The following is a 19,571-nucleotide window of genomic DNA, read 5'->3' as shown; positions in this document are numbered from 1 at the left end:
ATCACATGGTAAAATTGTGTCTATGGGACATAAGGAAAAATGTCAACCAATCAGAAGAGTTGCTACACAAGGAATTAAAATTAATTTGTTTAAAATCAAATAATGTAATTCAAAACCATTATTTTTTCACTGAAATTTTGAAACATTTTTGTTTTTAATTATGAACACTAACTACTTGTTTACAAAATTTGGGAAATAAAATTATTTTCTTCCAGCAAAATAACAACATCACTCTATGAAGTAAAATGGTCCATTCAACAGCTTAAATTATAGGAAATAATTTGTCAAGTTTATCCAAAATATAAGGTAGCATTTTAAAAAACACTATGCAGTTTGAATAACAATGGTGTAATAACTTTTGAATAACATGTACCCCTAAGCCTGATGGATAAAGTCCAGGAAGTACTGTTTTCAAAATTGGTGAAAACAACACAATGCTGTCAAGTTGTTGCAGGGGAAACAATTCAAATGACCAAAATGCATATGTCTACTGTACCAGATATTATTTTCTAATATTAAAATGCATAAAAAAAACTAAGTAAAGGCCTGGAATGAATCACCTTTATAACTACAATTTATTCATATTAAAAATAGCAAAATAATCACTAAGTACGGTGTTCAATTGAAGTATACACATTTTATTTCAGGAAGTTGACGAAAATTACCATAAACAGCTTTTTGTAATATATTTTCCAACAAAACATACTAAAAAAAAATCATGGGACATTTATCACAATATTTTATCATTATGAGCCATGAAGTTGATGCTTTGAATTGAATAAGCCAAATTAATCCATAATTTCAAGAGTGACAATACTGATTTGTTACAATTGAAAATTTATTCAAAATTTATCCACTACCATTGAAACCTTTAACTATTACAGCTTGTCCAATTACCATTTATATGTGTATTTTCTTATCAGTTAAGCAAATTTACAAAATAATATACTGAAAACCATAGTTTTCGGTGCTTAACTGTGTAACACATTTAGATCAAGGTAATTTGTTTGAGATAACACAACAAAGATTGAAGACATTTAATTTAAATAGCAAAGAAATACAATGAAATGTGACTACCTGACAGAACATACATATATTAAACATTACATAACAATACATTCACCAACATCTAACAGAAATATCTCTGTTACTGTTTTACGCTGTTCCAAAGCACCCCCTTCCCATAAATCATCATTTGTTGGTTTCTTCTTTATATCAATTTTAGAAAATGCATAGAATTTCATCATATTAGTCTGAAATAAAGCGTCAATTTTGTTTCATATTCTATATAGCTTCTAGACTTTACCATTAAAATAGCATATGCAAAAATATAACCAATCCATATACATGGAAAATCTAAAATCAAATGACTTCTGACAATAAAATGTAGATCTGTTCCAAATTTTGCTTTCTAAAAATTAAACACATTAAAATATTCTATTAGCAAAACATGACTTCCATATCAGATATCTTGAGAACAAATGTTAATGTACAATGACAGAATGTGTCTCTCAGTGATAGTAATGAGTGATTTTACACTGTTTATCACAATGGGTAGCACTTTATTTAGTGTTAAGTCCTCCAATCTCATCTCCTATTGTCACTTAGGAGTAGCATACAACGAAGTCCATTGTCTTGCTGAAGAAGAAAAAAAAATGGAAATGACTAAAAGAAAGGACAGACAGGTCAAAAGCATACCCTCAGCATCTTAATGTGTAAGGTATAAATATTGCAAACAAGGTTTTCTTACACAAAAACTTACCCTAAGCAAATTTAATGTGTATGTTGCAAACAAGGTTCATAGGCACATTTTCATATACAAAAACCAGTACTTTGCACTTCTGTATAAGACTAGGAAGAAAGACCGTCATCCTTTCAACCCATATATAATTACTTTACTATCATCAAAATTTGTCCTTCTGATTATTCAGTTAAACTGTTTCATTTCTGCTTCACAATGCTTTAAAGTCTCTAAAGCAAATAATATTCTTTTTAAATGGGAAAAAATCCTGCTAATCCAGAAGTTTTAAACTTTGATTATCTCCCTTAGAAGGCATAGGATAATAATTTTCTTCTTTCTGGAACATTACATATGATGCTTACTTTTCTATCAAATTTCGTCAAAATTCATTAAACTGTTAATGATGAAATGCCCTTACAAAATACGTAGGCGGTCAAGATGAACAGTCAGACTGACAGCCAGGGTGACATATCACCAACTTAGGGGAAGTATAAATATTAAAAAAAAGCAGCTTGTACATTTTCTGTCTCAGGTAGAATGTGAAAACATCAATTTATCACACACTTAAATATAACAAATGTCTCACCATGTTTAATTGCTTCAGCTTCATTTGTTTTCCACAGCTCTGCTACATCATTTTGTAATGGATCATCAGGATTAGGTGCACTTAATAAAGCTTGTATTGATAATAATACAGTTCTTATCTGTAGTGCTGGACTCCATTTATCTAAACAAAAGTAAGAATCACATATAGAAAAAAACCTTTTTTTCATAATTATACAGAGAGTAAGAACTTCAGGCGGCAGAGTTGGTATTGATTGAAACATTATTACAAGACTACACAATTCATTCATCATTTGATTAATACACGAAGTGTATGATTTTTTTCTTGTTAACTGGGAATTTAGAGTTTTAAAAACATAAAATAATTGACATATGTAAATAAAAAGGCATTCCAGGATGCAGTTTTATACAATGGCAAAGGTTCCACCTAAAACAGTATGGGCAAGTTTAGATACAACATTCACCCTTGATAAAATGTAAATGATAAGACACAGCAATAGTGTGACACAAACCCAAAATGCTAAAACAATTTTAAAATTTACCATGTATGACCCATTGACAATACTTAAAATATTGTGGTAGAAAAATATCAAGGCAACCTACAGAATGGCAGACATTACAGTTACTTGGGAGACTGTATGATAAAATCCTGTTGTAAAAGTTTTGCTTTTAAACAAGCAGAAATGTGCATTTTTGCATATCATGTTTAACTTAAAATTCACTTTTCTTCAGGTGTTGTTGATAACTAACCTTTTAATATGTCTAAGCATATTCTACCCAATTTATCTATATTAGGATGGTATATTTTAGTCATAAATCTAACTTTAGGTGCTGACATAGGATATTCTTCAGGTAGAAACAATTCTAAATTAAATACTCCATTCTCATAGGGAGACTGAAAATAAAAATCAAAACAAATATTTAAAACTAATCAGATACTAAAGAAGGTAGATGTCTCCATAAAGTGCAAAGTTGGGGTGTTTAAACATTGTTTCTTTTGGTTTGAGTTTATGATGCAGTTCATATCAATTATAGCAAACAATAAAACAAATCCATACTAAAAAAGATTTGTCCATTTCCATACACATGTATATGTACCTCTACAAACAGCATTTGCATTAGTATGTTTTAACAACACTAATAAAATCAGTCCATAAAATTTTGAGTTTAAAACTGAAAGTTATAAGATACTGACTCATTTGATACCAAACAACTGATATTAAAGCATACATATCACATCATACCTCTTTTGGACCCTCTACTATAACTTTAAAATATCTGGCATTACTTTCATCTGGAATAGCTTTAATACCGGCAACAGGTTCTGTCATTAATCTTTGTGTTTCCTACAACAAAATAAATTCATCATAAATAAATTCTTCATTATAGTTAAGTATGCTTTTATGTGAAATTATTTGACCCTTATAACATTAAACACACAACCATTTTTCTTCCCATTTCATTGTTTTGCTAGGACATCATGGTGCTGTGATCAAAAGCATGATGGCCACTGTGTGTGTGGCACATGTGTTCTGCCAAGGCTACATACTTGTGTATTTCAGGAAGTATTTTTTGAAATTTGCCTGTATGCATAATTTTCATGCCTAAAAAAAGTTTTCTTGAGGCCTCGAGGCATATCATATTTTCAAATGTTAGTGATAACTTTCGGTTTCGGGCTTTTTCATTTAAACATAACGAGCATGTGGTGCTCCTTTAGGGTTGAAATCGTAAATTTTAAAAAATATAACAACATGCCAGCTGCCACTGCCAAGAAAGGTCTCAGTATCATATTAATTTTCCCATAGACTTCTATAGTGAAGTGCATATTTTTAGCATTTTTTAAAAAATGTGTAAATTGATTCAATAAAACTTTCACTTATGTAGCACTTCTACGGACATGTGAAAAAATAATTTCCCGCAAAAAAAATAGGGCGAGTCCATGAAGATCGGACAGAAAAATAGTCTTGAACTATAAATAGCCATTTTCTCTACTTTCACTTTCGTTTTGCACTTATCAAACCAACCTTTTTAGTGGAACATTTTCATGTTGTTATGTTAGATTTTCTTTAAAAAAAGTTCATCTTACAGTGTGATGTTTGCTCTATTTTATAAGTCGTTGCTCATATCTTTTGACAAAACATTAGTTTGTAGAGAGGCAAAAAGAAAATGCACTATATTTTCACAGCATCCATGTTTTCACGTACACCCGCTCAGGGATATGCAATACGATACTGGTACCAAAAAGGCAAATCACCGATTCTTTAAAATTGTCTTTGACATTATGAACTAACTAGTCTCAATGTTTCAATGAATCTCATACTTTTGTTCACATAATGGCATTTGTGTTGTTCACTGGCTGTTGATCTTGTTTTAACCAATAAATTCAATTAAAATTAGTCTCTTACCATGGATAATTTTATGTATATGTCAATGTGTCCTGTCTAAAAACAGTTCTAAAGGTAATTATGATAAATTCATCATCTTTATAATTCTGCACAATTCACTAACATAAACCAATGTGACATGAACACACACAAAAGACAATTAAATCAAGTTCCAAGGTAAGTGCATGTAAATACGGGTATTTAGTAAACTTTTGACAAGTTTTATTGACCTGTAAAAAATTCACCTACTATTCCAGAAATTCATCCACAAAATTTAGACATATGAGTGAAATTCACCCCATTTTTCAAAAACCTTGGCAGAACACTGCACATAGTTGCAAGCTGTATGAGTGGGACACAGATGCAATGCTTCAAGACATTCTAAAGTCAATTCAAGCTTTTCTTTTCTTTTCAGATTTTAAAAAAGTTCTATAAAACTAATTCCTAAATGGCTCAAGTGACAACACCAAAGTCATTTCCAGGCTTCCTTTTGTGGTATAGCACCTTGTGGTATACATGTAATTTCATAAAGATCCATTCACTTACAGTAGTTATTATCCGAACATCAAGAAAATGCTTGTTTCTGACCCCTATGTGGACCCTGATTCCTAAATGGTTAAGATGACAACCCCCCAAAACCAATCCTAGCCTGGCTTCCTTTTGTTTGTTTGTTTGTTGGGGTTTAACGTCCGAGCAGCAATATTTCAGCTATATTCAGACAATGAACATGAAATGGATGATAAAATGAACATGAAATGAAAAAAAGGATGGGTCACAAGGACAATAGGGTCGACAAATTTTGATTGCCACTGGAAAAAGGGGGATGGGTAAGGTCAGGCAATTTAGCCTCCTGTGGCGGAGCGCAAAGGTTCCTACTCCTATCGAATACCACAGCAGGGTTCTTTAACGTGCGAGGAACGTGGCATCTTTCCCAACACGGTGCACCACTATGGTTTGCGGTCAGGTTTTCCGTATTATAGCCTGACAACCCCAGCATGTAACACGCCAGGGGTACCCCATTCCACCACCTGGGGCACACATCCCAGTTGCTCTGTGGGCAGAGCGCCTAGCCCCCGGCTAGGTTTCTGAGCACTATTTAGTCGCCTTTTACGACAAGCTTAGCGCTGCTGCAGGCCTATTCTTTTAGCACCCGGACCTGCACGGGGCGGCTTCCTTTTGTAGTGTGGCTTTAGAAAATTATGTCACAAGATGTGATATAATTTTCTAAAGATCAAGCTGTCTAAGGATGCCTAACAACCATGATACATGTACCATTATACAACCACACATTTTTTGCATCCTTCATAAAAGTGGGAAAAAATCATGTCTGTGAAGGGAATGCATACAACCCTTCTTCACCTATTTTTAATTGTTTATATTCAGTTCTGCCATTTGACATTTCTAGGTAAGCCTATGATGGGAAGCTGAGAAACTAATTCAAAATTCAAACTCCCCCTTCTTGCTCCTGATTACTGACTTGTAGCCAATTCTTTGAAAATACTGTATTTATTGGTCAGTGGTGGCAGCAGAAGGTTGCCAAATGTGGCCAAAAGCTACATGTAGTTAAGCTTGAATGTTGCTAATTAACTTTTGAGGCTTGCCTATTCAAATGCATTTGACATTAGCCACAACATTCATCTACGCCTTTATTTCTATAACAGTGTGGGTAATGCAAATTTTCTTCTACCACATCAGCTGATGAATGTAAGCAGTTTTATTGAAAAACGGTGTGCTTTATCTGCTTTGTACTGAGGTTTGTTTACCAGTATGTATTAAGATGAAGTGTGCCTATACTGAATAGGGGTGGTCTGATTAGAAATTATTGGACTTCCATGATTACCATTACAACAAACAAGGTAAAGTCTGACATTGATGTTAAAAAAGCCATAATAAAAAATAATTTCTAGATTCTCATTCAACCTTTTTAAAAAATTTGGGCCAGGGCTCACGCTACTGGGCGATTCGGGCGAAATAGTCGCCCTGGAGTCGTTCACTTTGCCCGCAGACGACACCAAAAGCGAAGTGAAGTTGCCCTCTTATTTTCAGACATCGCCCATGATCAGAACTGTACTCCGTCTTTTAGTGGTATTTTCCCAGAGTTATTTCTCTTCCGATAACAATTCAAACAAAAATGGCACCCGTTCGAGAAAATAAATTGTAAAAATTTTCGAAATCTATCAAATTATCGGTTACAGGTAAGTATTTTTATCAGCTTTTTGTTTCAAACATTTAAGACAGGATACAGAATGAACATTCTTCACTTCAGCTTACGATAATTCATGTTTTACTGTTTACTGATTACGGAACGTGCAAATTTGTCGTGCGGGTTCTTTGAACTGGAGTTAAATTTATCTCAATTGATAATTCGGGGAAACCCATAGCGTTTCTTTTGATCTTCATCTTTCATATCAGAACAGTTCATTAACCATTTCAATGGAACATTTCTTAAACTTGAGACAAGTTGGTAACGACCGCTACAGCCTACAATATGTGTCAATAAAGTATCAGTCTTGATTTGTCAGTAATATTTTTTTTACATGATATACTTTTGACTAACTTATATCAAGAGACTGGATATTTTGAACAAGAAATCATTATGGATTAAGTGGGATCAGGAAAAAAAAACAACAAAATGAAAATTCCAACAGAATGTCACTGCCTGAAAATTTCTATCCCAGTGCTGCTGAAAAAACCCAAAATCAATAGGACAATGCAATGCAAGAAGCTTGGCTTTGCTCAATCATATTTTAATTTTGCTGTAACAAATTTGGTAAGGGGTAGAGGTATAGATTAGAAATTCAATTTCATGAATATACCATGCAGTCAATCATTCAGTCAGCAGGCTGATTTCATTTGTTCAAAATACTTAAATACTTACAAATGTAGCTTATAAAAAAGTAATATTTAACTCAATAGAAGAAAATGAATATATGATAATGCTTGCTTATATTGTGTGCATGTAAGTAACATATAACACATAATTTTAAAAAGCATTAGTAAATGATGAACCTACACGTTTACTTTTCCCTAGTGTCTCTCTGAAAGAGAAGTCACTTCTCCCTGTTTTTCCAAAGTAGCTTGAGCCCTGTTGGGCAGGGGGACGAATTTTATTTTTGTTTTTCCTTCAGTAACTGTAATTTGTGCCAAAAACTAGCAGATTGTTATAACAATCTTATTATCTATGCATGCTTGGTGATAGATTTTACCAGCAAAAAGATATTGAAATAGCTCTATTCAAGTATATATTTTCTACTGTTACATCTACATGTATATAATTTCACCAAATCTGAAACCGTTATAAAAAGAAATAGAAGCAAAAAATTGTAATTTTCAAACATAATGATACTTATAAATCAAATTCATACCACACATGAAATATTTCTGGAAATTTGAGGTGACTGACTGAAATGAAATGAACATGGCCAGAAAAACCTAAAGAATTTCAAGTTAAATGAAAAAATGATTGTCTGTTGGTCTGGGTGGGATCTCGAAGTTGGGATATGATCCCTATCAGAACAGAAAGATTCTAGGTGGAGCTGCAACATCAAAATGAATGACAATTGGAATCAGCAGATGCCATAGTAAATAAACAACATCTACTGATATGATTTTATTTATTTGTGGTGTATACCTCTCACCTAAAAATGAAACAACAAAGCATATACAAATCTGAGGTTAACTTATTTGTTGCATGAATCTTTCTTGTTATCTAAAATTGCCCCCCTTAAAGTCCTATCAAACTGCCATTTTTCTGAAAATGACACTGTTTCACTTCAAAGGGGCCACTGGACCTATTTTTCAATTTTCTAGAATGACAACTGAATTTTTATCATTTATGACATTATTTGTGTGATAAACACAAAATGATTTAACTGTTTTTTTTTTTCCAGAATGGTGACAATCTTGTAACTATAAGTGATTAGTACAATTACATCTTGATTTGAGGTACAATAGGAAAGATATCAAAATCCTAAAAATGACATCAAGATTTTCTTCTTTTCAAGACCTCTTGAGACTTACAGCTAACTATACTCGACGTCACATACAACACATTTTCGAATTGAAGCTCTACTTTTTAAACCATCAGGAATTACCGCTAGAGCTGTCTTTCTTTTATTTAATCTGAAGATAGTTCGCATATATATGCACGACGTGTTAGTACCAACGAGTCGCTTATTAGCTTAAATCATGCGTAACAAATCCTTACGGGAAAATCCCATACTAATATCCGCCATGTTGGTTTTTACGGGACGATTTGTTTACAAACGAAGTTCGTAAGTTCCCGTAGAACTCCGGTGACAATCATCTGCTTGATCAACTTCTCGGTATTGTACGTTGTTCGCGTAAAATAAATCTGAGATATCCGAAATAACGCCGAAATGCATTCTGGGTTCTTCGGTTTTTGGACAAACCATTTAAACGTAAACAACATCTCCTAGCACCCCAATCACTGTAAACATGGCCGACTTTTTACAATGTAAATATTGGTACCGAAATTAAAATCTGACCAGAATTTAACGATTTAATGTTTAGGGAGAAACCGTTTGGCTTAACAAATGAGCAAGTCATTGAAGACAATTTAAGCGATGGTAGGTGTCAATAAAGTCGTAGAAAATATTTTTCTTCAAATTTTAACAGTATCTTATTTATGTGATGCCGAGTATAGTCCTTCCTAGTCCGATTTTCCTCTGACCCTCCAACCCTCCTCTTTTTTATTTGGATATTGATATGTCGGGTTGGGGTCAGAAAAATGTGCCATACAAGAAGTTGGAGATTCAGCGGTACCGCGGAATATCGCCCTTCATGCGCTTCTTACGACTTTCATGTTGAAATCGTGTAGGTGGTGCATACCTAGTTCGATTCGAGATTCATTTTTCTTTATGCTGATGTAAGTTTTATCGACTATTTGTCATCAAATCTCGGTAAAAAGAAGTTTGAAAGCCTCAACCCAGGGTCAGCAGCCATTTACTTTTGATTTCCAACTTTGCGTGACGCAAGCGAGATTTGGTCATATGCAAATGAGATTCCGTCATACACAGATGGTCACGTGAGATCAACAAACACCGCCTTCTTTGTGTGTCTAAACAAGCTTGTGTACTGGAACAACATGGTGTCGGTAAGTCTGAATTGGGACACTGGTAGATTAGGAATTAAGGTGGTAAATCAAAGAGATCGTCGTATATTAGATGGACGCAAATTTCAATGTGACTTTTAAAAGAAGTTTCAGCAAGTTTCCCTTAATTTTTCATTATTTTTATCCCTTATCCCCTGCTCTTTGTTATTTAGTTCCTGCAATAATATTCCCAAAAAATTGAAAAATTGAACCAAATTATGTGACATGCAAAATTTTGGCTCAGGTCATTATATTGTTCCTTCCATTAGTGCACTACACCAACTTATTTATACCCCTACTGGACATATATATCTTATCAAGCAGGCGCGGATCCAAGGACTGGCGTACTGGGCGTACACCCTCCCCCCCCCCCCCACAGTTGGAAAACCAATTTTACCACAAGTTTCGCCCCATAATATTTTTGCCTTGCTTTGCACTGCATTTAATTCAATTAACGCCCCCCAAACTCAATCCTGGATCGGCCCTCAAGGAGTCATAAGATTTCTTCATATGAAATTTATGAAGGCATAACACAAAATGAATTGGATGGCATATTTATTTGTCATAGAGTTGAAAATAATCTTGATTTTTTTTTTCAGTGTAACTATGAACAGATGAATTAGGAAACATTTCTGATCTGGTATTTAATTGTTAAAGACCTTCTCATTGTATTGTTCTTTTATCAATAAATAATAATATATATTGTGTTTGTCTTGTTTAGTGACCTTCTTTACGTTGTGTGTATTTATAAGTAAAACCACGTGTTTCTCATCTATAAATAGTCAAGTAATTTCCTGACCTTTCTATGAAAGAAAATCCCATATTTCATATTTCTGCCAGGATTCAGTGTAATATTCATCAATGTTTGCAGTTCTGGGCTTTTGAAATGGTCTGTGCGTTTTTATTCCTCTGTTCAATCACCACTGTACACTGATAGCTGTGTATTATACGTGTCATTGACCTCGATATATTCCTATAAAGTGTGGATAGTATGGGGCACCTTAGGGTAGTTGAATATCATTAGACATTGTACTGAATGAATGATGACTTTTAATTTTCGGTTGATATTTATGCCTAGTACCCCAAGCTCACTAAAATCTGTTAAGCTCATAAAAGAAAATTAAATTTACATTGATAATCATTTGTAGTCGGAAGAATTTAAATAGGGACAAAAAATACCCCAAGCCGCATCATAAGGTGATGTTTGGCATGTCGTCAGAAGTCATCGTTCACCTAGGTGCTTGTTTATTTTAATGTAATTAGAAATCATTTAAATTGTCTTTTATGTCCATTATGTTTTTAATCCATTATTAACACCTCCTGATTGATGATAATCTAGTTTTTACAAAAATAAATATGATTGACATATTCATGACCCGAACGCTTAAAATAGAATTTGGGAAAACCTCTTTACCTGGATGAGGCAAAATTCTCTATGCAATAAACCGAAATGCACCTGCAAGGCCTATGCAAATAAAACGCTTAAAATAGAATTTGGGAAAACCTGTCTTTACCTGGATGAGGCAAAATTCTCTATGCAATAAACCGAAATGCACCTGCAAGGCCTATGCAAATAAGCAATTTTTTCCCTAATAGAATAATAGGAAATGGTTTTGTGCAGGAGAAAATTATGCTAATAACCGAAATATGCAATGAAGCAATATGCGATTAAGTGGAGTCGACTGTATATACATGTACATGTACATGTACATTTGTATATCTGCAAATTGAAACAGCTAATATTTGTGTTGGCTCTTAAATCCTAAAATCACAATGTTTTTGTACAGAATGATGTTTTTGGCATTCATGCACAAAAATGATTTGTAAAATGGACCATGTCTTATGTTTTATTACTCTGTCTTTGTTCAATCTATGAAGCATCAACCATTTCATTAGCAAGGGGAGAGTGATCTTTTAAAAATGTTCCAAATTCCTGAAAGGAATATTTTACTCCTCCAATGAAAAGTAGAATAATAATGATTCTATATTTCCTCAATTACTAAACGAGGCATTTTTTTTTTCATAATGAAATAATGATTTCAGTTGCTTCTGAATTAAAACTAAATATTTGTGCTTGTGCAACATAAATTTCTTATCTGACATCAAATCCCTGCCCCCTAAATCCTACAAGAATATTGTCACTGGAAGACGTAACTAATTTACTAGTATATAAACATGTTTTATTTATGATGCATGCACATAGCAATAGAGACAAGTGTAACATTTTGTCTAAATATGTAGGTACTCAGGTAAAGTCCAAATAAAATTTTAATTAACTAATGTGAATGTTATAACTTTCGCCGTAACATACATAGGTGAAGAAAACTCCTCAGCAATTAAACAAATTGAAAGAAAATGTGAAACCCTACAATACAAGAATGTGTCCTAGTTAAAATAAAAAGCTTTTCCAGATGCAGCATGATACAACCACAGACAATTAAACTCTGCATGTGTGGACACAATATTAGTTATTGACACACTTAACATAGAGACTTACAGTTCATTATGGACACAACAAATCATTTGGACACAATATTGCACATTTTGAAATTCAATATAAGTATAAAGGTCTGCTTTAGAGTGCATTCATGGATCACTTTGTACTTCATTATCTCAAAAATAGGGTTAATTTGGTAGACATACTTCTTAAAGCTCTTGTATTTAGGCTTGGATTTCAAATGGCATCCATTGGAAAAAAGTTTCAAAATTGCACCTATTTACTCAAAAAACGTATGAAATACCCGAAATCTGATTGAAACATGTAGACATGGACTTTCATAAGGAATGTTATAAAAAAAACTTGAAAATGGACCAAATATAAAAAAAAAATGATTTGTTAGGGCATGGCTTCCTTTATAATTTGTAAACTGTAAAAGATGTTTGAAATCTAATTGAAAAATTCAGGCAAGGATTTTGATGTGACATCTACAAATTTTTTTCAAAACCAAACCAGAAATAAACAATTATTTTTCCCTTTATTTCTTGAAAAATACTTGTTTAAGGCACCTTATTCTTACTTGGCTTAAGTCACAACCCAAACGATCAATGCAAGTCTGTTTATTGTGGTATACATGTAGAATATTGTGAAACAATATCATAGGCATTGCTATACTTTTATTAGAGTTGTATTGTTAAATTCAATGAAATTCTTGTTTTAAGACCAATTTATGCCCCTAATTCTAACCCCCAAATCTATACCAACCTTTCTGTTGTAGTTTGCAACCTTGTTTTAAAATTTATAAACATCAACCAATACTAATATTTTCACAAAAACCAAGTGTCTCCAGATGACCACAACAAATCCAAACCAATATACGAGCGAAAAATGTTTGGGGTTGTATAAATATTTGAGATAATTTGGACTCAGACCTGTGAATACATGCAGATATCTTTTATTATGACCAAAGAGTATAATTTGGAATTTATGTCCTCATCTATGGTAACCTATTAGGACTTACATGTAGTCAACAGAACCACATTGGTATTCAGATGCAAGAATCAACCATACATTCATATGAGGTAGTACATATATGTATTATTGATAGTTTTTAATAAAATGCAAAGAGATATGGCTGGAATTTTTTTCTGAAAATAATATTAACCTTCAACTTAGATCGAATTTCCTCTAAAACTGCGACCCTCTTTTTATTTGGACATCCCAACTCAACATATTCATAACTGATTAAAAAAAATATTAGAGTTGCAGGATCAGAGGAAATTTGAATGGTCTTCAGAAAATGTATATGATTGCCCTCTGCCCACACCCCTCCCCCCACACACACACCTCCCAATGCATTTCCAATACATATTTTAATAACCTGTTCGAAAATTGAGTTTAAACAATTAAATTAGAGTATTCTAAGGATGGGGTGCCACATGTAATATTTTACACATCTAAAAAATTCACAGTTCAACCAAAAGTATTGCAGCAGGATCACCAAACAATTGTAAATTGGATCCAACCAGGTGTTTTCAAAATATGTTGTTCCAGTACACACGCTTGTTTAGACACACAAAGAAGGCGGTGTTTGTTGATCTCGCGTGACCATCTGTGTATGACGGAATCTCATTTGCATACAACCAAATCTCGCTTGCGTCACGCAAAGTTGGAAATCAAAAGTAAATGGCTGCTGACCCTGGGTTAAGGCTTTCAAACTTCTTTTTACCGAGATTTGATGACAAATAGTCGATAAAACTTACATCAGCATAAAGAAAAATGAATCCCGAATCGAACTAGGTATGCACCACCTACACGATTTCAACACGGAAGTCGTAAGAAGCACATGAAGGGCGATACACCGTGGAACCGCTGAATCTCCAACTTTTTGTATGGCACATTGTTCTGACCCCAACACGACATACCAATATCCAAATAAAAAAGAGGAGGGTTAGAGGGTCAGAGGAAATTCGGACTAAGCCTGAGTCACCAGTCTGTTTGGATTCAATTGCTAAAGTCATGACGATTCTTTATTTTTTATCTATTAGTAAAATGCGGTCAACTTCAACGTGTGGGCTACTGTTCTGTTAATCGTGAAATTATGTTTTCCCTAGCCGGTGTGCAGTTAAAATTGTTCATATTCAGATAACGACACCATGAAATCACACAATTTAAAAACCTTAATGATTCGACGGGGTAGACCAGGATTTCCAGGAACAGAAGCCATTGTCTTTCACCCGTTTGGGTTCTGATTTTTTTCTTCAAAATGTGAGAAACTGCTCAAGATGGCGATCTTCCTTCGCTAACGTAAAGCTAAGTATTAATACATTCGTACATAAATTGTGTATATTTAAAAGGTTCTGTTATGAAAATATACAAACATAAAATCGTTTAACCATGGACATACTTTATTCTTGTTTTTTTTATCGGAGTAACAGAACATTTTATTTCCAAAAATAAAAATGGTTATTTCGACCCAGATAGAAGTTGTCACATATTTGTCTATTTGTATGGGTTCTTAAACGATACTGTCACTGTATTACAGTTTAAATAATATCGTGTGCAATACCAAAAACCAAAAAAGACATAGTCACACTTACAAAGTCCTTACTTAAACCAATGAGTTAAATGCTTTGTATAAATCCTTGCTTAAACTTTTCTCACCGATTGAGAAGTTTCCTTTTTTCAGACGAATAACATTTTGAAATTTTGCTCAGCATTCATGACCACACCTTCCACTATATAAGTGATCTTCTATGTAAAGCCGTGGAAAATATTTTCTTTGTAAATCGTTAAACAACAAGACAGCTAGTAACGACATTTTGTTGTGTATCTCCGTCTCAATAGGTCATTGAAGTGCCTACAATGGCAAGTTGAGCAGTTTGAGGCCTGTATTCTTAGTCCTTGCTACGATGTGCCTATTGGAACATTGGGCAATGATATCTTCTTAGTCCTTGATGTGCTTATAGTGACAAATTGGGCAACTTGAGGGCAGAATTCTTAGTCCTAGCCACGGTGTGCCTATTGGAACATTGAGCATGGACTTCTTAAAAGTTCTTAGTCCTTGGTGTGCCAATTGGCGTTTTGTGCAAGTACTAGCTTCCTCCACTCTTCTCTTTTGTTAGCCTTTCTTTCAATTGTACCCCAAGTGTACATTCCAATTATTCATCATAGTCTGTCAATAGGACGTCGTTATATGTAGTATTAGGCCTTATACTTATAAATCTTTTCCTTCTTCCTTATACATGAAGATAAACCTTGATCATTATGGAAGCCCAATGCATGACCAAAGCCACCACCACCTCTTTTGCATCAATAAAGTATCCACGTAGTTGTTGTTTGTTAATATGTACATGTGTACATTGGATATTTTATCTGACCAGAATAATTTTATGCGTATATCCAACACCGAAGTAAGATTGTGTACAACCCTATTGTACGTGGATGCCAAACAATACTATATACAAGTTTCCCAACCTTACGATGTATACGGGAGGTGAAATGATGGAAGACCATTTTAGAAATACCTTTAGTATTTCTAGCAAATTCGAAAATATTGTTTAATAGGACCATGTAAACGAAAAGATCATCTGTAGGTACATATTTTAATTTCGTTATCAAAGGAACCAGTACCTCAGGAAAATTCGCAATTCGGGACAACTAATAGGTTATTTACCATATAAATGCCAATTCGATCAAAGGAAAGAGATTTTCTTTTGATTTTTTGCCTGGACCTTTAATTAGGGCTAAATTAATTTGAACGTGTTATAAGACATGACTGGTCAATGCATATTTTCCCAACTTTTGTAGCCAAGTCAATTTTTGTGAAATATTTGCAAGCTTATACTTGTCAAATAAACATTAAACAAGATGAGAAATGAAAACGTAAAGTTTACATTCCTGCGACGCGAGAATTTTTTTACCTTGCTACTTAGCATATCAAGAAATATAAACAGTATACTGAAATAAATCGTTGTAACAAGTATGCAATGGGTACATTTATCATTTACGTGATGTTTTCAGTCATTTTCCCCTGTATTACAAACCAAATTTGTCATCGCAATATAATACATTTTGACATATATCTGTCCTCGGTCTCCAACTTTATAATAATACCACAAACTTTCTACTCATCGATTTTTAATGTGTAATCCCACGGATTTTTTTTTTAGCTGTGTGCTCTCAGACGAAGAGACATGCCCTCCGCAGATCTATAAAGCTACAGATTCACTCGGCTAGAAAAACGGGAGAAGACTTCATAAGTTTTTAAACTTGTGTCATATCCCTTTTGTGACGTAAACAAACAAAATAGTTGTTAACTTATAAAAAACGGTAAATGAAAATAAGAAATAAGTGTACATTGTCTGAAATATTAATATCCGTATTAAAATTTTCCAACAAGTATTTTATTTCCAAAAGAAGTTTAAATCAGTAAAACTATTTTTTTCGTCCTTAAGAATTATGTAATATGGTGTGTTCCCCGAACGCCTACTGGATTAAAACAACATCTCATTAGGTATAGGGATTAAGAGGCCTCTCAAGGGGTGTGTAATTATTAATTTACCTGTAAAATTACCTGTAATTGAAAAGTAGACATTCATAATTTAATAATATGTAGTGACGGACCCTTCATTTTAGTATAACATTTATATAATTTTCTATATCTATATATAAAATAAGAATAAAATTGTAGATTTGCAATAAACTATATTTCATAATTTCATATAAATAAATAAAAGCTAACAACATTATTCATGATGTTTAAAAAATAATAGAAAATTTAATATTTTGCAATAATTATTTTCAAAGTAAGCATTATCTAACAGTTATTATACTGAGCAAATATTTAAAAAAAAAATAGATAATTCATAAAACAAACTAAGTGGTCCAAGCTTTGCACAATTTGAAGCAATTAAGCAAATAATTAAATGATTAAAGTCTGGAACTTAACAAGCTGCCTGTAATTGCTGTCCAGTGATTCGTGTTCAAGGGTACACATACTTATCGACGACAAAATGACACCAGTTGTATACGCTTTCCTACCAGGAAAAGGTCAAGCTACTTGCACCCGTTTTTTCACTCTACTACATGACAAAGTAAGCACTAAATGTATTAATGACGTATGCTGACTCTGCTTCCGAACTTCTTCACCTTGCTTGAACATTTCTAAGAACTTAAAAAAATGTGATTCATGTTTTCATTTGTGACATTAGTGCTGTACTGTGATATGTGCTTAGAATAATTATGTTGTTACTTGTTGGAAATTCATGTTTTATATTGATATTTATATTAAATTACATATAACATTTGGATAACATGAAATTGAAAACAGTGGAATAGTGCTGTACTGATAATGTATGTCTGTATGTCATTTATTGTTTTAACTTTATGTTGTATGCTTATTTATATTTCATATGACATTTAATGTAATATTGTTTTGATTTAGCAATAATTATTCCATATACCCGGAGGTCATTTTAAAAACATTTCCAATGAGTATTGGGATCCTAATTATCGCTTTTTTACTTATCACTTTTGCCAATAAACAACATGGATTTTATTAATAACAAAATCTTACATTTATCATTGAAAGAAATTAAATCTAAAATATTGCTGAATTGATTAATTATGAAAATTAAATATAAGACATCATTTCTTTATTCATAAAGTCCAATTTATTCCAATGTCTTGTTTATGAATCAAATATCTTTCAATTATATTTATTTGCAATGTATACCCAAATTCCAACTTTATATTACCAAAAGCATGCAGTGTCCGCGAAAGGTCGCGAACACAAAACGAACAATGCCAGAAAAATAATAAAAAAGCACCAAGGCATCAATCGCCACACCACCATGTCTCGACCATGATAATTCGAATTTCTTCTGGACATTGATATCAATATATAAACAGAGACCTATAATTACATTACATTACAACGATCCAAATAAAAAGAGGAGGGTTGTAGGTTCAGAGAAAATTAGGATTATTTTCCCCAAACACAAAAAAGGATGTTTAAAATATATTTAATATACAACGTTTCAGACAGAGAGGGCACCGAAATCTCGAGGAGCGGGGAGCCGCATATCAACCTCATATTCTTCCCTCGGTCTATACTTTTCTCAACATTACACGTATGTGGTATTGTACTTGTGGTAAAATCCCATGGGAAAATTACCATGTCCTTTCAATCTGTCATAATCATCATTAAATAATAATCAACATCCGAGCCCTTGCTTACGAAGTTTTCTTTTCTGAGCTCATACGTATTACAAGAAATCGTTGTCCATAAGGGCTAGCTAAGCCTCTAGCGGCTCGCAGATTATAAAACAAGAGGCTCGCAGGAGCCTGAATCGCTCACCTAGGTGAATTTTGCATTTCAAGGGGAATAAATTTAACAAGGAGGTGTCCAACAATTTTGATTCAAGAAGACTTTATCATAAAGATCATTTCACTAAATGAAAGTTTCTTTCTGTCTATCGTAGTTATCAAGATATTGGCTGATAACTTAACAAAACAAAAAACAAATAAAAAAAACAACAACAACAACAAAAAAAAAAACCCCAAAAAAACAGAAACCAAAAAAAAACATCATTTTTCCTCTTTCAAGGGCAATGATTCTTACAAGGATTCATCTGACAACTTTTATCCTTGAACACTTTTGTAGGCCTTATAATAAGAATCATTTCAGCAATTAAAAGAATTTGGCTAAACCTAACCGTTTTGGATAAGATATTAGTATTGTCAGGTATGTCAGTATGCAGGCCCTTGTGTACTTAAAAAAAATAGTACACAATGGCAAGGATATGTAATAACATGTTGATAAGTAACAAGTAACGTGCTGAAACCTATTTATGGATATATGGCAAGCCAAAGTGGACAAAAATGCCTATTTATAAATATTTGTAAATAATTATAAATATTTATAATTGAATTATTTATATTGATAATTGTGTTATATTTAGACATATTTATTATTCATTTATAAATATTAATAACCCATTTATTATTATTTATAAATCATTTACTTATATCTATAATTGAATTACAAATATTTAAAATTCAATTATAAATATTTATAATTATTTATAAATATTTATAATTATTTATAATTATTTATAATTATTTATAAATATTTATAAATAAGCATTTTGTCCACTTTGGATTGAATTATAAATATTTAAAATTCATTTGTAGATATTTATAATTGAATTATATTAATATATAAATTAAAATTATAGATATATAAGATTATTTATGTATATTAATAAATAGGCATTTTTGTCCACTTTGGCTTGCAATATGGGTATAAATATTTATTTACTAATTTGT

General features: G+C 32.7%; 1 protein-coding gene across 1 annotated transcript; it reads right to left on the bottom strand.

Moving 5' to 3' along the window:
* Nucleotides 1-1,023: 1,023 nt before the first annotated feature.
* LOC148628412 (ubiquitin-conjugating enzyme E2 N-like) lies at nt 1,024-14,568 on the bottom strand. Its single transcript, XM_088587020.1, has 5 exons — nt 14,419-14,568; nt 3,550-3,651; nt 3,056-3,200; nt 2,328-2,468; nt 1,024-1,638 (listed from the first exon to the last, which is right to left on the bottom strand). The coding sequence occupies exons 1-5, from the start codon at nt 14,464-14,466 to the stop codon at nt 1,601-1,603; spliced, it is 474 nt and encodes a 157-aa protein (XP_088443146.1). The 5' UTR covers nt 14,467-14,568; the 3' UTR covers nt 1,024-1,600.
* Nucleotides 14,569-19,571: the final 5,003 nt, after the last annotated feature.

This window comes from Perna viridis, chromosome 1 (assembly GCF_037379345.1).
Source record: "Perna viridis isolate PV_CMFRI_1.1 ecotype Kerala chromosome 1, ASM3737934v1, whole genome shotgun sequence".
Lineage (NCBI taxonomy): Eukaryota > Metazoa > Mollusca > Bivalvia > Mytilida > Mytilidae > Perna > Perna viridis.
This window is presented reverse-complemented; position numbering and strand designations above follow the sequence as displayed.